We start from the raw sequence: 24,632 nt of genomic DNA on the forward strand, positions 1-24,632 counted from the left end.
CACTGTGTTATGACTGGACAGTGATATGATTGGATTATGATATGACTGCACTGTGTTATGACTGCACTGTGTTATGACTGGATTGTGATATGACTGGACTGTGTTATGACTGGATTGTGATACGACTGGACTGTGATATGACTGGATTGTGATATGACTGCACTGTGTTATGACTGGATTGTGATATGACTGCACTGTGTTATGACTGCACTGTGTTATGACTGCACTGTGTTATGACTGGATTGTGATATGACTGGACTGTGTTATGACTTGATTGTGATATGACTGGACTGTGATATGATTGGATTGTGATATGACTGCACTGTGATATGATTGGATTGTGATATGACTGCACTGTGTTATGACTGGATTGTGATATGACTGGACTGTGATATGATTGGATTGTGATATGACTGCACTGTGATATGACTGGTATGTGATGTAACTGTGTTGTGGTTTATTGGAATGTGATATGACTGGATTGTGGTATGATTGGGATGTGACATGACTGGCAATAACTTTCACTGATGTGTTTGTGCTTCATCCCATCTGAACATATACACCACAATATGTATAGAAATTAATGTCAGGTTAGAGCTTGGAATAATAGTTATTAGAATTATTATTCTACTGTCCGAATGTAGTTTGACTAAGCATTCATGGGCCTGTTCAGATTAGCTACTCGTCGTACTTTGGCAGAGTTTTAGGCATGTGTGCTGGTATAAATCTAGTCATCACACAATTGGTAAGCAAATATGGTATGCAAATTTGATTACAGGTTCATGATCAAGATGGAAATGAAAATTTTGATGATTAAAAGTGTGGTTATATCAAACCAAAAAACAATAAGTTGGCCATAAAAAGTTAGCATCTCCGCTGTGATTGAGCTCAAATTTGAGACATACATCTTATTTTTTTAATTCAATTTAAATCACAATCAAGTTCTTTCACAATCAAGTTCTTTTTTTATGATATTATCATACTCTTTTCATGATTATGAAATATGATATTCACTATCAACAACAACAAAAGAGCGCTGTATATTTGGAAATATTTATTTCAGTATTGCTGAATGCTGTGCATCATTCAAATACTCGAAAAAAGCCTTTAGATGTCTAAAAAAAAATAGCCAATACAATTCAGTTGGAACATTCATAACCATTTTTCGCCAAGGTTTGTAAAGCAGCCTGAACTAAATTTACATACACATATAACATTCTCAGCTGAAACAATACAGCTAAACAACATGTAAATACTAATAACACAAACATAATGGAATTGCTTTATATGCAGACAACATACATTGTACTTTTAAAAAACAAACAAAAAACACTGATTAATTTAATTGATACAAATCAATTATCAACCATGTGTGTTATGTGTTCATAAGCAAACATTTTCATCATATAAGATACTGCAGAAAATTCAAACCTTATAAAAATTGTCCAAAACAGGATAGTTTACTGCTTGAATTTTAACACATTAATGTGGTGGTTGTCTTTTAGACTACATATATACTTTTGTGAAAGTGATAATCTTGGAAAAAAATATCGCAGCTGAGAGGCCAAATGCAAGAAATTGTGCAGGTAAATGGCATTTCAGATAAATGGCAGAATGCTAGAAATAACGCAGCTAAATGGCAGAAGGCTAGAAATATCCCAGCTAAATAGCAAAACGCTAGAAATATAGTGGCTGCATAAATAGCACTACAGTATATTGCAGATACCATAATAAAAAGATCAGGGTGGAAATTCACAAACATCATGAGTTTTATTTTAATACTCAGAAAAAGAATTTTAAAATGAAGTATTCAATTGTTTTTGAAAAGAGATAGGGGAAAAATTATGGTAAAATTCATCATTTTAAACATATGATCATTTGTTCTCACTTTTGACCTTCAAATAGTAATTTATCAATGAAATAAAGACCTGCAGTACCAAGTCTTGAGACTAAGACTGAAGACGTTAGTGAAGATTGGCTCAGCATCATCTCTGAGGTACCTTTAGTTGATAAACTCTTATTTCACTGTGGAACCTCATGTATAATGTACAAGTAATCCCTGATGTCAGCTTTAAGTGGTATTTTTTATGAAAAAACACACAATTACAGCAAGGTATCTTTTCAAAAAGCTTCACAACAATATCAGCCTGTGAAACCAGCAAATTTATACTAATGCTGATCACAGTCATCTTATAAAGGTCTGCTATAGTTCAGATTAAATCATACTGCTTTCAACACATATCATTGAAATCATGCTTCATTTATGGCTTACTGTTGTCAATTTCTTACAACTCTAAGAACACACATATGAACATGTACATAAAAATATAAATATTCGCTTGATTTACACCAAATCCCATATGAACCACATGTATCCTATATCACTTTGTACAGCCCTATTGTCTGGGCAGGGAGCACATTTCACAGCTCTGGTTATCTGCTTTGTTATGGAAGGTACAGTGAGCACAGGTCCACACGGAGCTGGAGGAGCCAATGGGAGGCAGTGGCGAAGCTCCAGGGCCAACGTACGACCCTTCTCGCGACAGACCTGGGTTAGGTGCTGTAAATCATAAAAAAAGGGGATTAAGACGCAACAAGGAAAATTCTAATTAACTACAACTACTAATTTACAACTAAGAGTTCTACTGAATCAAAACTAACCTTCAGAACAAATTGCAACTAGCCTAATTTCCATTATATCATGAGATAATTATATCCTTAACTTTCTGTCAAATTATTTAGGACAAGACACCAATATCATGGACTTTTGATACCTTCTGATAGTAACTCAATAAATCTCATCTCTGAAGTTGTACAAAGAAGAAGTCCAGTTTCTCACTGAGTTAGAATTATGCACAACATTAAGAAGAAAATACCATGTGCTGCCATCAGTTCCTCAACTGTTGCCCACTCCTCTGTCTTCTTGAAGTGGTGAGCCAGGCTCTCATCTCCAGTCTTGACTGCTTCTAGCAGGCCCACTATCCTCTCCTGGTTTGGTAAAAATAAATTTAACATACATCATATTTATTTGCATATTTAAAATTCAGCCATATCAGGTTTAACCACTTGTGCATGCAGATTAGTTAGAGTTCATTTTATACAGGTAATTCATGTCTTCATGGGTATATCAGTACAGTAAGCCTGGGGAGTCTATGTTTGGCATATATGACTCCATATAGGACTTTTGATTTGATTTGTCATATAAGTTCTATTACAGGTACTAATTTAACAGCTGGAAAAATCTTTTAAATGCTTTCAAGAAACAATTATTAAATTCCTGCTAAACGTTAGCTCTGTGTGGTAGAATACCTTGAGCGGGAGCATGTCTGAGGTTGCGAGGTAGAGCAGCAGGTGGAAGTCAGACACTGCCTCCATGAACTTGCTAGGTGGGAACTGCTCCATGTGTTGGATCAAGGCATTGAAGTCCTGCAATATAATTTCTCATGTACAAGTACGTGGAATGAGAAAATACATGGCCTCCAATGGATCTGCTTCATGTGTTAAATTAACACATTCAAGTCTTGTAACATTACAGTACTGTTTTTGCAGGCCAGCACATAAACATGTACGGTACATGTATGTCAAATATGATCTTGAAAATCTTTCAGGTACTGGCTGGGCGGGAAATGCTCAATGTACTGAAAGAAACTTTGCTATGCAGGCAACATAAAAATAGATTCAAAACATCTGCCATGTTTCAATTGACTTTTATTATATAATCAAACAGGTTATGCAGTGCAAATATACATGTTTGCAGGAGGTCAATGTCATGAAAGGTTTTATCTCTCGTTATCTTCTTAAACCTGCCCATACCTGGACCTGACCAGTTGTGGTCCTATTCTCCTTGGGAAAGGGCCTGTCCGCAAGACGGAAGGTGTATTGGGGCTCCACAGGGAACGCTGCCCCCATGTCCACCAGCAGGTACTCTACGGGGAGGGGCCGGGCCAGTTGGGTCGCCTCATTCCCATACTCATCCTTGTCCTGAAAAGGGCCTTCATTTCTTATGGCAATTTAACTTCAAACAGAATCCTGCATCAATAATCATACAATTTTCTAATGTATAATTAGCAATTAGCTGATGCACAGAAACAGCCAATCATTTTAAACAATTAGGATCAAACCATTTATTTAACAATCAATACACAATATTCTTTTTGACTAGATAAATTATATGTAGACATGCATAACATGTATCTTCTTTCAATGGCTTATCATGATCGCCTAAAAAATAACCCTGCTTAATACCTTACCTGATTATCATTGTATTTTTCTTTTGAAAACACATAAAAAATAAACAATCATGATATATCTAACATTCCCATTCATCAGAGGTTCACTCGTGATATATCTAACATGCTCATTCATCAGTGGTTCACTCGTGATATATCTAACATTCTCATTCATCAGTGGTTCACTCGTGATATATCTAACATTCTCATTCATCAGAGGTTCCATCGTGTTACCACATAACATGGCAGGCGTTAATTTGGAGCTTGATGAACCTGCTTACCGTGTAGAAGACATCTGGAACATACTGTTCGTTAGATGACTCCTTGATATAGCCGAGCTCTGGGGCGTCCTTTGTAGGAATGAGGCAATTGTCTCTCACCAGTGACATGCATACACTCGACACCTGGTAACCCTCAAAGTGGATCTGACCTGTCTGGTCACCTGTGGAGAAACAGCAGATGATGACAACAAAATAAAATGCACACTGTAGAATATTGAGCTTTCTGATTTAGATTAGTTAATTATATCACTTATTTTCGTAGGCTTATTATCTCCACTTGTAAGTAAATAATTCTTTAATTATGGTAGTTATTTTTTGGGAAATTTTGTCCATGCAAAATTGTCAGAATTTTTACTTTGTTTATTTTAAACATTTATAAATTTAATATTCATCAACATCGATTTAAACACTACATAAATAAAATATAGAGAAAACTGTTGATCCCCCACTGGAGAAAACAAAGCTTTCTAACACTCTGTTAATAGTGCCAATAAACTCCTAACCAAAGTATTACATTTCTTGTATTGTATCAGTTTATCTTTGAAGGAAAGTACAAGCAAAAGTTCTCACTTCTCTTTTTCACAACAAAATGTATTACCTTTGACATCAGCTTACCCGTAACTATAACTGTAACAAACTTGGAACCAAAGTAGCCATCTGAGGAGTACTTGCACGGGTTGAGATATTTGTTTTGGTACTGGGCGGCCATTATACACTCCTCAGCACTGAGGAAATGGGAATCCTGCAAAAGTAGAGTTACATCAGTTCAGATATCAGTGCTAGTTTCCTTCATATCTTTTCATAAGACTTATAGAATGTTTGCTAGTTTCCTTCATATCTTTTCATAAGACTTATAAAATGTTTGCTAGTTTCCTTCATATCTTTTCATAAGACTTATAGAATGTTTGCTAGTTTCCTTCATATCTTTTCATAAGACTTAGAATGTAAGTACATTATTTAATCAATGTATATTACATGGAGCAAATTCCATGTATACATTCACAGTCTGCTGAAGAATTGACAATAACATGAAATGCAGGAATAATTGGTATGCTTGATAGTAGGGTGACAAAATGCAGGTCACCAACTATTATCCCTAGATTCCCTGAATGCTGCTTAAGATTAACCTGATCATTGTTCACAAATGCAGGATAGTGGATTTGTTAGCCACTTTATATGTGCCAAATAATGCAAACAATAGATATATATTGCAGACATTGAATACATGACTAACAGTACAAAACATGCCAGGGATTCTAACAACTGAAAGTTGTCAATCCTGAAAAATAGTTGGGGGTCTGTTTTAGTATGAAGGTTTCATGCCCAAAGCAGGGTTAAGGGGCTCATTTTTTCACTTAAAGTTTATATTAAGATTCTTCCTACTGTTTTTGATATTTGATGTCCGAGCAAAAAAAAAAAAATCTTTACAATAGCTTTAGGTCAAAAGCTCTTCAGTGTGAAATCAGGGTTAATGCTGCAATTCAGAACTCTTGTTAAGATTATTCCAGCAAGTTGTTGCCACTCTTCAATTTGCAATGCCAATTTGATTTATAATATAAATTTTATTTTTTTGATAAAGCACCACTGTTTATTTGCTCTAAACAATAACTGTTTAAGGAATCATCTCATAATGTTCACATACCACATTCCCCCTGAAGTTTTTCACAGTGCCCTTCGTGAGATCATCGGCTACAAGGTCGGTGAATATCCAGCCAACTGGCACAAGTCCAAGGCGGGAACCAAACTTGTTGACTGTCTCCTCCAGGGGATCTTCCAACAGCTCTATCCGATTCTTACTGTTGATCTGAGATATATAAAATTAGTATTTTCATTACATTGGTTTAAACATTTGTTAACATAAATCTTCTCCTCATTTTTGTTTTATGAAATGATAGCATTAACATTCACATGAAAGAAATATTGAGAGCAAAGCAAGCGGATGCTAGCAAATGCCAATGCTCATGTGTTTTTATGGAGTTTATTTCAGTCTCAAAGGGGCATAACTTCCAAAACTTCCGGTTTAACAGCTGGAGTTGGGTCTTTCATTTTATGTGTCATCTGTTGCTTGCAATACAAGTAAGAACATTCATTTGAGTATCTTCATCAGTTTTTTTTAATAATACCCTTCAGGTAGGTTAAAGTTTTTCAATGAAGATGAGCCAACTATACTTACAATGACACTACTGTTATGATAACTTCTCTACTTTGTTTCTTTAAGAACAAACATGTTAAGAATCTAAATGTACCCTATATATTCTCAACACTACCAGTAATACATAGTCTGGCACAAAATATCAATAACTGGTGAGATCACGGTACACATAATAAATCACCAGATCATGCTAAATGATATTGGATCATATATTACTTGTGGTGGCTCATAGATCGCCACTACAACAGCACGGATGCCTAACGGGATGTCCTTGTGGGGCTCGTATCGCCCAAACATGATCCCAATCCTCTGGTTCCCTGTGCTGCGCCAGTAGTTGAGGAACTGGTCACAGATCCCTGGGTTCTCAAACATGATGTAGTCAACATGACGGTAACGCTGAAATTATGATAAATAGTTAATCATTCTCTTTTGTTCAAAGAACTTTGGCCCTGATGACATTACAAATGAAACATTTTGTCAGCAATTAGAGTTAAATGAATAATAGGATAACTATTCCTAGCCCCATTTACCTAAAAGGGATAACATTAAGAATAACTTAGTCTAAGAAATATTTTAGTCTTGTCAACTTTATTTCAAAACTCATTCAACTTGAACAGTACTCCAATGCCACAATGTTGATAGTCAACAACATACATAGCATAATGATAACTTTGCATTGTGTGAGCTATGAAGGCCGCTCGTACGTAAAGAGGTTAGAAGTGTGACCTACCTGTCTTTGAAGTGTGAGGGCGGTGGGCTGACACTTGGTGCAGATGCCGCCAGGCCATGGCGGGTGCTCCTTGCAGCCCTCTTTGATCTTGCATGTCACATTCTCCAGGTTTGCAAACTTCCCTCTAACAAAACAAATCATTGCTAAACAATAGTGGGACAAAATTTCCCTTATTGTGACATGGTTTCTTTTGTCTGGTAATGTAAAACATCTAACAAAATCACTAATGGATGATATTTAGAGGTTAAACACAACTTTTTGTTCAAAGATGCCAACAATTACCAGCAATGACAATACAATAACCCATTTTTTTTGAAAAACAGACAAGCTGAAAGAATAAATATCTGTTTTAATTTCATATCTTTTACATCAGAAAAAGTATCACCGGAAAATTATTTTGTTTTCCTTTTAGAAGTGTAAGGTACCTTATATGTATCTTTTTCCTCTACTACCAGTCTTTTTCAATATGAAATTTGCCACATAACTTAAATAGAAATGGCTTACTTGTCTACCCCGCTGGTGAGTTTTCGGAGATAGGAGTGAAATGACAAATACTTGATGGGCGGATCACAGGTAGCCAGATATTTCTCATCAAATGGCTGAATAAAAGAAAAAAGGTCTAAATAAGCAAAGAGAAATAAACGTTTATCAACATACAGACACCACTCCCTAACTGAAACCCTTCATCCACAGACATCCCTAAATGAAAATACTTCACGAAATACTGCGTATAATGTTGATATCTTTATGCTTTTTCTTATTTAAGACCACAGGCATCTGAATCATTGTTTGTCACTAAAATGTTGTTTAAAACCATTTTGGGTACATACAATGAGATAAACAACACATCTGAAGATATTTAGTGTCTTTCATATACAAAAAAGAAACAAGGTATGTAACTCAAACTTACCCGATTTCACGGTAGAGTCCAGTTTTATGCAAATTTCTCAACCAACATAAAAACAATCCATTTTTAAATAAATGACATGGAAAGAAGAGTCAATTACCTTTAAAATGGTGTGCGATATGTTGGTATAACTATATTGTCTTTAGACAAACAAGCATAATTCAATGTCCAATTCTCGTGTTTTTCTTTAGTCGGAAAGAGTACAGCAAATTCAGATCGTCAATTTTCCCCGTGTAAACAGTGCTAAAAACAGACCTATTGTCGTGAACGATTTAGTTTCTAATTAAATGCTTTTGTTATGTTATGTTTATTTTGTTAAGTTTAAGTTAACTTAATTCAAGTTTAAGAATTAGCCAGATAGGCGGAGTTATTGACGTACTCCAAACGGAGCAAATAGACACGTGGTGTTCGGAGCAGACTCCGTTCCATATGAATCAGGACTTTATCGTGCACCGGAGCACCGGAGCTTTTGTTAAATAAAGTTACCCGGATGAACTCTCATATATAAACGAACGTTTCATGTTCTTACATCAGATTTGATTTGGATTTTAGACCAGAGATTTAGACTTCAGACTTCAACATTGGACTTTACTTTGGGACTTTAAAACATATTTCTAAACCAGCTCTTATTAGAATTTCACTAAGTAAAACGGTATTATAAAATTGTTAACGAAGAATAAAATGTTTAGATTATTTTACTGTGTTGCTGAAATTAATTTATCCAAGAAACAATATTACAGTGTGTCGAACAGACGGCATTCAATCTAAAAACGCTCTCCCACTTTAAAATAGACAAACAATTATGTTCGCCACATTTGTTTGGTGCCGGAACCCGGGAATTCCCAGGGAATATTAAGAACTTTCCGTGTCGTGAATAGTGTGAAACACCACAACATAGGAACTAACAAAACCGACGGATACGGATTTGTCGTTCGTGAAAACAGCGTAGCGGCTACATCTGTGAAGTCACGTGTCTTGAGCGGCTACAAACTTGCCTCTCAGGAAACACGCCTACAGTCTCTAAAAAGGAGATTGGCGTTAGTTGTTGCAGAATTGAGCAGCAGTACAACACTGAACAATGTCGTCCAAAACGTACATAAAGGCTGTACGGACGAGGTTCAGGAACAGCCTTAAGAAGGAAATTCAGAAAGGCATGGAATTATCAAGAAAAGATATAGAGGAAATCGATTTAAACGAAGAAATAACGAACACAAAAAAGTGTATTAAAATGCTAAAAGCATATCGCGAAAAGTTAGAATGCCAATGTGAAAAATATGTTGGAGTATTAGAAGACTCTGAAGGAGAAACAGTAGAACAAATATTGAACGAGGACTATACTATCTGTGATGAAGCAACTGAATGTTCTATGGTATTGGAGAATTATCTGGATGAAATGGAATTTGCAAGGAAACATGGTTCCAAGGAAACGGCGACCCGTGAAGAACAGGTTAGTACCATTACACATCAAATGCAATCTTTTATGATCGAACAGAGTACACATCAGCAAGAATTTGTAGAACGGCAAAGTCAACAGCAAATAGAGTTCTTAGAAAAACAAGTTCGAGAACAACACGAGGTTTTAGACAAACTTTCTAAATCAAAGTCGCCATCAATGTCAGTTAAATTGCCAAAATTGGAACTTAAGTGTTTCAATGGTGATAAATTAAAGTGGTCAGAATTCTGGGATGCCTTTGAGTGTACGGTTCACATAAATGAGAAACTGTCAGACGTTGAAAAATTCAGTTATCTCCAGACAAAGCTAGTCGGTGAAGCAAAAGCAGCAATATCCGGATTGTCTCTCTGTAACAAAAATTACCGAATTGCCGTAAACCTGTTGCAAGAGAGATTCGGAAAGAAACAAGAAATCATAGATATTCATTATCACAAGCTGATGAATATTGTTCCGCCCTACTGCAAGACCGAGAGTTTGCGACTCTTTCTTGACACAGTTGAAAAACATATGCGGAGCCTAGAAGTATTAGGTGAAAACATTGATCAAAACATGTTTGTTTCAATGGTTAAATCGAAAATTCCAAAGGACGTACTCTTGCACCTGGAGGTACAGAAAGGCTCAGGAAACGAATGGAGCGCTAAAACACTCCGACAGCGATTACGAGATTACATAATTGCTCGTGAACACGCTGAACAAAGCAACCAACAAGAGCCTGCAAACAAAATGAAACAGAAAATTGACTTTCAAAGTGGCAACAATTTTGAAATTAAAAGCGCAAGGCCAACGAAAATGTTTGGTCAGAAGCCATTCTCCGCTGGAAAGCACATCTCGGCGGAGTCCCTAATCTCTGGAGACAGCAAAAACAGTGTTTATGCAAACAAGTGCAGATACTGTACGAACTCTCATTGGAGTGATGAATGTACGAAATACAAAACGATTCCAGAAAGAAAACGCTTGCTGAAAGGTGCATGCTACAAGTGTCTGAAAGTTGGACACAAAACTGATAAGTGTAAGGCTAGAAAACTGTGTGTACATTGTGGTGAAAAGGATGTTCATCACAGAAGTCTTTGTCCCGCCAAATTTAGTGTACACATTCCCACAAGACGAGCAGAAAGTGCGAACGTTTCAGAAGAACTTGTGTCTGAAAATAATGATGTACATCACGAAAATGTTCTCGTGTCATCTGGTGAGGTTGTCCTCATGCAGACTGCAAGAACAGAGGCAAAATGTCCTACAAGTGAAAACAGCCGCCAGATTAGACTCCTCCTAGATTCGGGGTCACAAAGGACATATGTGACGGAGCGCCTGGCGGAGCAGCTTGACCTCGTTAGAGGAGAAATGCAAGAAATAAAACTAGTCACGTTTGGTAGTAATAAAGCAAAAGTGATCAAAACGCCGACTACCAAATTGAGTCTGAAGCTGACCAATGGGAAATATCTGAGCATAACTGCTAATATTGTGCCTGACATCACAGGGACAATAGAAAGGAAAGCTGTACATCTGTCTCACTCTGAGAACATACAGCACATCCTGAGCAGTGTTGACCTGGCGGACACCATTCCTACCACAAATGAATACTCTACCATAAACTTGTTGGTGGGAAACGACTACTACCTTGACGTTGTCCTGCCACAGAGGATAGAGATACAGCCTGGTTTGTACCTTCTAAGTTCCAAATTTGGTTGGTTACTTACCGGTCGCATCAATGAACCCTGTGAAGAGGAAGCTGAAAAGAATGACATTGGAATGCTCATACTTACCTATGGGACCGATGCTTATAGAATAACAAACTCAAATGTGTTCTCTTCAGTGGATAGTGATGTTCCAAAGAAGCCCGATCTCGAGGATTTCTGGGCAATTGAATCTATCGGGATACTTGACGACCCTAGACAAAATGATGACGAAACTGCCATGGCCAAATTCAAAGAGACTATACAGTTCAAAGACAGTCGTTATCAAGTTACCTGGCCATGGAAGGAAGAAAATCCCGATCTCCCTGTCAATCGCGGATTAGCTCTTGGTAGGCTGAAATCTACAGCATCGAGAATGCAAGGGAGACCAGAGCTACTGAAACAGTACGACTCCGTTATACAGGATCAGCTATCAAAAGGAGTTATTGAAAAGGTGAGTGGAAATAGTACCAACACTGTCAAACACTATCTTCCACACCATGCAGTAGTAACTCCTCAGAAGTCGACAACAAAATTGAGATTGGTATATGATGCCTCCGCCAAGACGTGTGACAAAAATAAAAGCCTCAACGAATGCCTCTACAGGGGTCCAGTTATGTTGCATGACCTCTGCGGCATACTTATGAGATTCCGCACTCACAATATTGCTATTGTGGCGGATATTGAGAAAGCTTTCCTTCAAGTAGGACTTCAGCCAGATCAGCGAGATGCAACTAGATTCATTTGGCTAAAAGACTGTGAAAATCCCAGCACAGGAGGTGACAACTTGCAAGAATACCGTTTTTGTCGTGTTCCGTTTGGGATTATTTCAAGCCCTTTCATTCTTGGAGCTACAATAGAGTGTCACTTAGACAAATATGACAATGACATCGCAAACAAGCTTAAGAATGACATATACGTTGACAATGTCATAACAGGCACACATACAGAAAGTGAAGGGGTCGAGCTTTATACATCATCAAAAGCCATGTTCCATGACGCTGCCATGAATCTTCGAGAATGGTCAACAAATAGTAATTTTGTCAACAGTGTGATTCCCGATACAGACAAGGCCAAGTCTGAGTGTATCAAGGTTCTTGGCCACACGTGGAACACTAAAAATGACACTCTGACACTAAAAGAATCTCCAGTGTTAAATGACACTGCGAATCCAACCAAACGGAAGGTACTGAGACAGCTAGCGTCCGTTTACGATCCGCTGGGATTTTTCACCCCAGTGCTTTTGAGGGGGAAGGTGCTCATGCAAAGTCTTTGGAGCAAACATCTAGACTGGGACGACAACTTACCATCAGATGACGTCATACTTTGGGATACAATAAGACAGGAGTTGGCCAAAATTCCAAACGTTGCCATACCAAGGTGCATCGCTCAGGTTGGTTGTGAAAAATCGTCATACAAGCTATTTTGTTTCTGCGACGCATCAGCAAAGGCATATGCAGTTGCTATATACCTGCATCAAACAGGTGTCAATGAGTCAAGGTGTGACCTTATCTTCGCAAAGTCTCGACTTGCACCGACAAAACAGATGTCGATTCCCAGATTGGAGCTCATGGCGGTTGTAATTGGGGTCAGATGTATCAAGTTTGTGAAGGACAATTTGAATTTGCCAGTTGATCATATTCATCTTTGGACTGACTCCCAGTGCGTTCTTCACTGGATCACTTCAGAAAACGTGTCTTCTGTGTTCGTAGCAAACCGAGTGAAAGAAATCAAACGGCAGTCGTCAATCAGCTTTCATCACATACCTTCATCTGAAAACCCTGCAGATATCGCCACAAGAGGCGCATCTGTACATCAGTTGAAGGAGCTGACACTGTGGTGGCATGGACCAGAGTGGCTGACACAACAAGGTTATAACTGGCAGATAGAGCCGAGCTCTGAGAAAGACCTCGACGAAGACTTGATCAGAAAGTCTGAAGAAGACAAAAAGTTGCATAAAAAACAATCAGCTGAACATGTTCTTGAAGGAGCAGAAAATTCAGATAAGAAGCTCAAAGGAGCATCTCCTGACGGAGCATATACACAAACGGAGTTACCCCCCTTTGAAATCGAAAGTGAAAAGTACTCGTCAGCTACAAAGTTAGTTCGAGTTACTGCTTTTGCACTTCGATTTATCAGCAAACTTCGAAACAAGTCAACTGAACGTGGGGTGTTAACAAAACAGGAACTGGACCGCGCCGAACACCTGTGGATTACATATGTTCAGCAAAAGTGCTTCAGAGACACTTTTGTAGCAATCTCTGAACAGAAACCAAACAACTTGCAGAGACAATTGGGTCTATATGTAGATCCAAATGGATTACTCAGGTGTAGGGGACGGTTAGAAAATGCCAATCTAAGTGAAGCTGCCAGGTACCCTATTCTTTTGCCAAAGGGTGAACGACTCACACACATGATGATAGACAAAATGCACAAAGAAACTTTGCATAGTGGAGTATCACAAACCTTAAGCAGGGTTCGCTTTAGATTTTGGATACCTAGCGGACGCACTACCATAAAGGGCGTTATACGACGGTGTCTTGTGTGCAGGCGCAACGAGGGCGGAGCTTACAAAATGCCACCGATGGCTCCGCTGCCAATGTCACGAGTGACCGAGTCATCTCCTTTTTCAAAGGTTGGCTTAGACTATCTGGGTCCGCTATATATAAAAGGAGCAGACGGAACAAGCAAAGTCTGGATATGTTTGTTCACATGTCTTGTTACTCGAGCGATTCACTTAGAACTTGTGCAGAACATGTCCACAGAACAATTTTTGATGTGTCTGCGTCGATTTATTGCCTCTAGGGGAAAACCGGAAGTAGTTTTTAGTGACAATGCACTCCAGTTTAAGCTGGCCAGTGAGACCGTGGACATCATATGGAAAAATATCTTGAAAACTGAAGACGTACAAGACTATGCCTCACAAAACGGTATACATTGGATATTTAACATAGAGCTAGCACCATGGATGGGTGGCTTTTATGAAAGGCTTGTGGGCCTTGTCAAACGGTCACTGAGAAAAACCATCGGCCGAAATCTTCTCACAGAAATGCAAATGCAAACATTGATCAAAGAAATCGAGTCAGTTATAAACACAAGGCCACTCACGTACGTTGGCGACGACGTCAATTCAATGATTACGTTAACGCCATCGAGTTTTTTGACGTTGAATCCAAAAATTGGAATACCAAGTGTAGATGTTGACAGTGACACGGATTATACACCGTATGAAAGCTCTGCGCAAAAGCTCCTCCAAATATGGAAAAAAGGGCAAAAGCTCCTTAATTCATTTTGGAAGATGTGGAGAGAAGAGTATCTGCTTAGCCTCCGGGAACGAACTCAAACAAAGCTCAAATCTCATAGAATACAGTCACACTTCTTACCAAGGGTAGGTGACGTAGTTCTTATAAAGGACGATGTTCCCCGAGGATGTTGGAAATTTGGAAAGATTAAGGATCTTATCAAGAGCTGTGATGGTCAAACCAGGTCTGCTAAAGTTCAGACTCACACAGGGCGTGTCATAGGTCGACCCCTTAACTTACTATACCCAATAGAAGTATCGGGGAACGTCGACGCTAGACACGACTCATACACGCCAGAGTCATCGGACCGGTGTTCGAGACCCAAACGACCAGCCGCCGAACAAGCGAAAGTAAAACTGAGTGAATACTTCAATAAAGACAATTAATAAAGGTGATCTTTGAATGAGTAACTTTATATGCCAGTGTAGATAGTCAATATACACGTTTATTTGATTCCGTGTTCAACGCCACCGACGACGACGCTTCCGTGTTCAACGCCACCGACGACGACGCTTCCGTGTTCAACGCCCCCAACGACAATATAGACGATAATATTACCGAAGAGCATGAATATATAAACGTTACATTAAGAACAACCACCAGATACGTCAACGGAGTATATGATAGCGTGGACAGAGTTGTCTCCCTGGGGTATTCAGACAATTTTAATCCAGATTCAGTTGACCCGTTGACAGTCTTTAGACGTGTTCAGGAAGAGTTTATGAATTACGTTTCACAGCATAATCAGTGAATTGGTAATTACTTAAATACAGACTCCGCCATCTCTCCAGTCGGGAGTGTCGTGAACGATTTAGTTTCTAATTAAATGCTTTTGTTATGTTATGTTTAATTTGTTAAGTTTAAGTTAACTTAATTCAAGTTTAAGAATTAGCCAGATAGGCGGAGTTATTGACGTACTCCAAACGGAGCAAATAGACACGTGGTGTTCGGAGCAGACTCCGTTCCATATGAATCAGGACTTTATCGTGCACCGGAGCACCGGAGCTTTTGTTAAATAAAGTTACCCGGATGAACTCTCATATATAAACGAACGTTTCATGTTCTTACATCAGATTTGATTTGGATTTTAGACCAGAGATTTAGACTTCAGACTTCAACATTGGACTTTACTTTGGGACTTTAAAACATATTTCTAAACCAGCTCTTATTAGAATTTCACTAAGTAAAACGGTATTATAAAATTGTTAACGAAGAATAAAATGTTTAGATTATTTTACTGTGTTGCTGAAATTAATTTATCCAAGAAACAATATTACAGTGTGTCGAACAGACGGCATTCAATCTAAAAACGCTCTCCCACTTTAAAATAGACAAACAATTATGTTCGCCACACCTATTGAAGTTATTTTATGCTTCAGTGTACAGATAAATTAATTCCATTCCATAATATCACGAAAACCCTAACATCACAATGATGGAAACAACTGTATCAGTCTTTAAACTAAATCCTCTTTAAATTTCGTAGGCAGCTGGCCATTTTACCCACAAGCGCCCAGATGATGTCATTGACATGTACATTTAACATCTTTGTACCGGCTTGAATGTGAGCCATACAAGCTTGGATGGGTCAAATACTCTTCTTTGGAGGTTGATCAGAAACATCTGAGCGCTGTCAGGAAAATGTCCGCCTCAAACAAAATTTTAAAGTGGATTTAATTTGAAGACTGATACGGTTGTTTCTTAAACTGTGGTGTTAGTCTTATTGTGATATAAAGGAATGGAATTAATTTATCTGTACACTGAAGCATAAAATAACTTCAATAGGTCTGTTTTTAGCGCTGTTTACACGGGGAAAATTGACGATCTGAATTTGCTGTACTCTTTCCGACTAAAGAAAAACACGAGAATTGGACATTGAATTATGCTTGTTTGTCTAAAGACAATATAGTTATACCAACATATCGCACACCATTTTAAAGGTAATTGACTCTTCTTTCCATGTCACTTATTTAACAAGAGGCCCAAAAGGGCCTACGCTCTACTGGCATGGCTTTTGTGGTCATATCAATCCAGAGCATGTATGTATGGGTAAAAGGCAACAGACATATGGTTTGTTTTGTGTTTGGCTTACCTGAAAACGTAGCACGTTCAATATCTGAGCCCAGAAAGTATTGTAAGGAGATTAGTTCCATGAACTATTTTACTATGTGCCAAGTAAAAGTCAACCGACAAAAAAAAAATGCTTTCAAAACTGTACTCATAGTAAAAATTTCTGTAGTTTTAAAAGTTAAAAAAAGTTGGTCAAAAGGTCAAAGTCAAGGGCATCCTAGGACAACATTGATCAATTTGAACAAACATTCACAATCAATTGTGCTGAGATGGATGCACGAACACACAAAAAGATTTTCAAACCTTTCCAGATTTATGTTTACCAAACCTGTGAACCCTGGGTGTGGCCAGTAATGACACGAGGTGCATAACTTAAACATTCACAACCAATTTTGTTAAGATGAATGCGCAAACTACAGAACTTAAAGCTAAAAAATGGCCTTTGGGCTTTCAACAAGAACAAGGCAGAGTAATTCACAAAATCAGCTGCAGAAGCAAAAAGCAAATTGTCTCTCAAAATCCTAGACTTGCAAATTGTCTCCCTTACATCTAGACTTGAATTTACATGTACATGTAAACTTGGCTAAAAATAGAATTCGCTCATGCAGACCTGGCTAAATAGAGAGAGCATTTCTTTAAAACTTTCATGGCCCATAATCTTGGCATTCATGGGCGGATCTGGCTGGTTTTCGAAAGGAACCGAGCTCTAATGGATATCTAGATACTGTACAAGTTTCATTGAGATACAATAAAAACTGAAGACTGTATCGTGTTCACAACCAATTGTTTACAACCAATTGTTTACACAATAGCATTTTTTTTATACTATCAAGGGCCATAATCTAGGCATGCATGGGCGGATCTGGCTGGTTTTCGAAAGGAACCCAGCTCTAATGGATATCTAAATACTGTACAAGTTTCATCGAGATACAATCAAAACTGAAGACTGCATCGTGTTCACAAGCAATTGTTTACAGACGCACGAACGCACGACCGCACGGACGCACGGATGCACATACTACGTACACATTACCATCGCATAAGCTCTTCTGGCCTTTGGCCAGTAGAGCTAAAAATGGATTGTTTTTATGTTGGTTGAGAAATTTGCATAAAACTGGACTCTACCGTGAAATCGGGTAAGTTTGAGTTACATACCTTGTTTCTTTTTTGTATATGAAAGACACTAAATATCTTCAGATGTGTTGTTTATCTCATTGTATGTACCCAAAATGGTTTTAAACAACATTTTAGTGACAAACAATGATTCAGATGCCTGTGTTTAAGACCAGGAGCGGAATTTAGAGTAAAATTCTATTTTAATGTTTTATTCTACGATTTGGACAAATGTTTGGTAACATTGTCTAAAACGCTTTTCCACTGAACCCAATTTCAGACAAAAAATCGTGTAAAAAACTGGTTCTCTACACTAACATTGTACACAGGTTTAAGGAGGAAAAACGTGTGCAAGTTTTACCCTAACCCTAAACTTTTGCTTAAATTGACCCAAATTTGAGGAGACATAACATGCATACATTTCATTACATTAAGGGGCGCAGAGGATATACAGTTAGGTAAGTACATTTTGTAACTCAAAATTGTCTGGAGTTTGCTTTTCCAAACTTATACAATATTATTTATTGAAAAACAGTGAAATTAACAAAAACATTGTTTGCTTTGTAATATATGTCAGAACCCAGAATAACTGGTTCTCCTACCTCCAGTGGAACACAGTGAAGACACTTTCCGGATGGTCCATGATGGCACAGCTGTTCGTCCCGATTCCGATCTATCTTCCCGTCCTCTTTATAGAGCAACAAATCAACCTCATTCTCCTGCAAATTAAAATAAACAGAGGTCTCATTGTATTCATGATATTATTTTAGCCACTATTTTTTTATAAATCATCCCACGCTTTCTTTTCATTTACGCCAGTTTATTTATTGATCAGCTATCCTTGGGAATAATACTTAATGAGCCAGTATAATACAGACATGATTTCTTTAAGAACTGTTTCAATGATTTACATGTAAAGATAACCCATGACATTGAAAAATGCATCAATTAGAACTCCACATCATGAAACATGAATAAGTGTAATTTAATTGTTAATTGTGAATCAAAGTTCCTTTTTAGAATCCTTCGGGTATATACCTGAACTGTGTTTGTAAAAGGACTGGTATCAATGGTGGCACTACTGCCTGGCCTTTCTCCCGTGTGTGTTGTCTGAGTGAACAAGTAAAGCATATCCCCATGCCTGAAAACCACAATGGTGCTGAGATACAGATCATACGAGAGGATCATTTTCTGTCACCAACAATATCCTTGAAATCTTACATAAAAGGAAAAATGGTCAAGAAGTTGGCGGCAAAAAAATGATATAAATTTACATTGAATTAATCATATTTCAATATCCATTCAGGTATTGTATCAATCGCAATGATAACATTTCAATAGTTAGTCTAATTAATTATACTTTTTATATAGAACCATTTAAAGACAAAAATTATGACAAGAATATGCAAATTAACTGTAATACTTTATACACTACCAACTACACGTTTTATGCAAAAATAAAACACTTTGCTGCCGTCCGACAGATTGCATCATCACAGTAAATTGTGGGGATATATTCTAATGACTACCAAAAGCATTACAGTCAGCATATCGTTGCCTTACCCATTACTGCGACATTCAGTTATTATAACAGGTGCCGCAGGTACAAAAGGAAGATTGAAAATTGTACCGTGCTCGCAGAATGGCCTTCACCAAACAATCTCATCCCTCACACTTGAAAGGGTTTATTCTATTTGGCGGTTTTATTTTAATAATCTTAACTAGGTCGCTAGAATATTGAATGTTTGTTAAAACATTTTTTGATACTGATACTTATTTTCAAAGCATCTTTGTTAAAAGAGCAGAGGTTATTCTATTTTTTTTAAGCGTAAAAAGTAATAAAATAAAATTGAATTCAGTTTTCATCAAAGTTATCGATGCATAAAGTGTTTGTTTAAATGTGGTTTGTTATGTTTTAATTACAACTATTACAATTATGATTGAAGTGTCACATGTAGACAAATTGGTTCAGAAGTTTTTCATTTTTATTCTTATGTACATTGGAAGTCGCATAAAGTTCTTACCAGCGAATTATTTGTTAATGTGTGTGTAAACGTGTAATAAATATTTTCCTGACTTGTTAAAAATAAACATTGAATCATTGTATATCATCGTAAAACAGCCGACATTTTATATGATTTTAAACCATGGTGGTTAAATACGCTTGTGACGTTTTGGGGAACAGAAAACAATGAAAGAAGGCTGTAAAGGCATGTTTGACATCAATCACTTTCAATCACAATTTGCTAAAATTCTTTAAATAGTGAAATAACCTGTACTTTATTTATCAATGTTTAAACTATATCAATATCAATTGCCATCATTCAGGCATGATATAATCAAACATTGTCAACTTCAGCAAAAGTCACATTCTGAGATGCATCAGCAAACTTATATGACTGCATTTCTTGAGGAAAGCTACCTTCATGTAAAACGTAAGGTTTTATAGTTTATTTAATATGTTCTCGAAAGTGGATCTTAAAAACAATAACAGCAATTTACTGTAACCATAATAATCAAATAATAGCTACTTTAAGTACCGTTAATTAACCCTTTTCAGCGCCACGTATACCGTTTATTGTGAAAATAAGATTATACAGATAACGTCAAATGCACAGAAAAATCGCGGCACAAAGCAAAATCTGCAAATAACGTGTGGTTGTTAGAGTAGCTTCAGAGATGCCATAATTCAAACTGCATGTTTGTTTTGTTTAGTGATTTTCTGACACTCACTTTACTTTGCAGGAATCCAAGGTTTTCGACCTTGATGTTTTGATAATGTCTTTCTTTTCCCTTGTTTTGTAAACGTTCCATCCTATATCGCCTAACTCAAAAGTCTTCTGGATCTGAACTCACAGGAAAGAAACACAAATTATTTTATTTATAGGTCAAAATAAATTAATAAAACATCATCACTTTTATTAATTGATCAATTATATATTTAAAACAAGAGCTGTCACAGTATGTGACGAATGCCCCCGATTGTGACATTGACATATGAACAAGGTCAGTACATGAAAAGTTGATCTTGCCTTTACATGTCAAATACATATGGCAAGTTATTTTAAATTGCCTCTAAACATAAAAAATACCACCCATAGTTGACAACTGACACTGTTATGTCCTTATATATGCAGCATTTCATTGTGAATAAACACCCAAGTGTGACCTTGACCTTTGAGATAGGGACACGGGTCTGTCATGAGACACGTAGTCTTGGTATGTGGAACACATGTGGCAAGTTATTTTTAAAATCTGTCCATACAAGGGAAAGTTACAGCCCGGACACGACAACTTATACTCTGTGTCCTTATATGCAGCACTCTGTCGTGAATAAACACCTAAGTGTGACCTTGACCTTAGAGGTAGGGACACGGGTCTTGCACGCGACACGTAGTCTTGGTATGTGGAACACATGTGGCAAGTTATTTAAAAATCTGTCCATACAAGGGAAAGTTACAGCCCGGACACGACAACTTATACTCTGTGTCCTTATATGCAGCACTCTGTCGTGAATAAACACCTAAGTGTGACCTTGACCTTAGAGGTAGGGACACGGGTCTTGCACGCGACACGTAGTCTTGGTATGTGGAACACATGTGGCAAGTTATTTAAAAATCTGTCCATACAAGGGAAAGTTACAGCCCGGACACGACAACTTATACTCTATGTCCTTATATGCAGCACTCTGTTGTGAATAAACACCTAAGCGTGACCTTGACCTTAGAGGTAGGGACACGGGTCGTTCACGCGACACGTCGTCTTGGTATGTGGAACACATGTGGCAAGTTATTTTAAAATCTGTCTATACATGGGAAAGTTACAGCCTGGACACGACAACCTATACTCTATGTCCTATATGCAGCACTCCATTGTGAATAAACACTAAGTGTGACCTTGACCTTAGAGGTAGGGGCACGGGTCTTGCACGCGACACGTCGTCTTGGTATGTGGAACACATGTGGCAAGTTATTTTAAAATCTGTCCATACAAGGGAAAGTTACAGCCCGGACACGAGTTATTGAGCCGGACACACGGACGGACGGAAGGATGGATGGTGCGATTTTAATATGCCCACCTTCGGGGGCATAAAAACAAAAACAGTTATAGTGTTATTAAAGGTCTACAATAATTAATATTAATTTTATTGACAGCTACGAAACATACAAAATATAATTATTTCTTTTGAAACATGTAATGAAGACTGATTTAGGAAATTTATATAATACTTACCTTATTCATAAAATCTGCAATACTTTCATTTCCTTTTGTATCTATGCGTTTCGTTCCTAGTTCAGGACATTGAACTCTCACAATCTAAAAACAAATCAACGCTTGAATATACATGTACATACATTCATTTAAAAATTAAGAAATACCAAGAGACAAGGTTCACATTTAAACTTTTGAATATTCAAACTCACTACAGTGTCTGTTTTCAAAGTTCTCAAAGTAGAATCTTTACTCATAAGGTGGAAAATGGAGTACTTCAATGTCAAACTGGACTATTTCATAACTGGTTGTGAATGCACTGGTAGCTGACATGACCTATTGTTCCACTTTTCTATTATCTAATTGAAACACTTCAGTTAATAATATGTAAATCCCAGATCATGGGTATGTAGGGATTTTCCAAGGTAACTCTGGATTCTGCAGGTTTAATTCAGGGATGTTTGTTAGTGTTCATTGATAAATTTATTTTGTGATGTCTGCGATATCATGATACCACGATTAGCAGGAAACCTTGTGTGATGTATATTCAATTTGTGTCATCTACTTAAATGCTGGACAAACTCATGAGAATATAATTTAAACAAATGATGACAAACAGAAGACGCAGGTATATTTAATGTCATGATTAATATACAGTAATATATTGTGCAAGCATGTTTGTCATAAGTGTACAAGTAAGAATGGAAATCATTAGCGAAATATAAGAATTACTTACAAAGTTATTTTTTAAAACCATGTAGAGATAAAATAAAGTGTGAAGTTAAATATGAATGTTTTGACTATAATGTTTTTATAACTTTGAGAAAAATACCTACAAAAAAGACTGCAAACATGTAGTTCACAAAAAAAACCTAAATGCAGTAAAACTTCACTTCCTAGTCGACTTTCAATAAACACACTTGAAACTTGTTATTAAAACAAGTTGAAATATATTTTGTGAATACTGTCAACAAACAAATGTAGAGATTATGACAGTACATATGTATCATTTTGTGAAGTCTAAAAGTCAAGGCTTCATACATGAAATATTTTTGAAAGACTCTCATCGTTGCCATAAAGTACTTTGGTGCGGGCAGCATTTCATCTTTTTTGCAACATCCAGACATATTTTTTTTACACCTCTTTAAGTCATTTATATTGTAATCTAAATGAGACACTTTCATACTGCATAATAAAATCACTCACTTGCATAAAAATATATTTTTCTATGAAGTATTTTGTTATGCCAGTGAGTGCTTTTATTATGCAATATGACAGTGTCTCATTAAAAATATAAATAAAGTGTTGGAAAAAGGGGTAAACAAAGTAAATTGGCACGCACGCCAAAGAGCTACTTGGCGATGATGAAAATCTCCCTGTATGTGACCCAAATACCCTGGAATTCTGAACAAAATCCCCTTGGGAGCCTTTGAAGAACATGGCATGTAAATAGAAAAAACTTTTTTATTCCCAGGGGTACGTATTTCTCCCCCGCCAGGACACCAGGTATGGATTAATTTTTCCTTCACCGGGGGAGATTGTATGACACTTATGCACCAGTCAATTGTAACCACGGGCCGCCAAGGTCCAGGGGTATACCAGGGATAGCCGGGGAAATGGGCCATGTTTTAACCTTCCCGGTGGCCCTGCAGTGCCGCGTGAATCCGGTGGTTTTGTATTCGCGCCAAATATCCCTGGGGTGCGGGGGCATTTGGCAGGGATTTTACCAGCAGTTTGTCTCTGCAGGGCGGGGATTTTGCCCAGGCCAAGTCAAAGTCCCCGTTATTCCCCTTACCTTGGGGAGCCGTGATTACAATTGACTAGTGCATTAATGGCAAATTTATCCTTCACATGAAAGAAACTCTATACCACAACTTAAAATAATGTTCTGTTTCATTTATGGAAAATTAAATGGATATATCGATAATAGGTAGTAGGATATATATCTCTATCAAATATAGAAATGACGTCATTTTTTCAATTCAACCTGGCTTGTGTAAAATCTGTCAAACTTGACAAGTCATCCTGTTTGAGAGATAACAATTGAAATATCAAAGTACCGAGTAACTTGATACTATAAAAACAATAACACAAGAATAGTGGAGTTATAATGCATCAAAACATGTAAATGATAAAACTTACAATAGCTTTTCCTCGCGACATTTTACCAAATACTTTTCTAAATCGTCTGCAGTTAACTTGTGTCCACCATTGTTTGTGGTTAGCTTGATTGGCAACTTTTTTTCTAATCGATTAAGAATAGAGTACACTAAATGTTGACATGTCATGATAATAGACTGAATAGTTTCCCTTGGCAATAGAGTAATAGCGGCTTGATGTTGTTGTGTTGTGTGTGCGCGCTTTATTCAAGTCGAAGGTATTACATTTCTAGTGTCTGTGTGTTAGAACGCTTCCTAGTCAAATAACCCTCAAGTCAAATAGCACCCATTTTGGTCATATAGCCCCCACTCACATTTTAAAATTGGTCAAATAGCCCCCCAAAAACGCCCCTA

At 37.3% G+C, this 24,632-nt stretch overlaps 1 protein-coding gene across 1 annotated transcript; it reads right to left on the reverse strand.

The window, feature by feature from the left end:
• Window positions 1-1,037: 1,037 nt before the first annotated feature.
• LOC128219987 (nuclear protein localization protein 4 homolog) lies at window positions 1,038-24,341 on the reverse strand. The gene is made up of 15 exons (XM_052928202.1): window positions 24,262-24,341; window positions 22,141-22,224; window positions 20,641-20,753; window positions 18,946-19,048; window positions 18,510-18,626; window positions 7,897-7,991; window positions 7,393-7,516; window positions 6,879-7,058; window positions 6,153-6,314; window positions 5,126-5,252; window positions 4,511-4,671; window positions 3,814-3,981; window positions 3,310-3,426; window positions 2,877-2,988; window positions 1,038-2,560 (listed from the first exon to the last, which is right to left on the reverse strand). Exons 1-15 carry the CDS (start codon window positions 24,280-24,282, stop codon window positions 2,397-2,399), a joined length of 1,848 nt encoding a protein of 615 aa, XP_052784162.1. The 5' UTR covers window positions 24,283-24,341; the 3' UTR covers window positions 1,038-2,396.
• Window positions 24,342-24,632: the final 291 nt, after the last annotated feature.

Source organism: Mya arenaria, chromosome 2 (genome assembly GCF_026914265.1).
Source record: "Mya arenaria isolate MELC-2E11 chromosome 2, ASM2691426v1".
NCBI lineage: Eukaryota > Metazoa > Mollusca > Bivalvia > Myida > Myidae > Mya > Mya arenaria.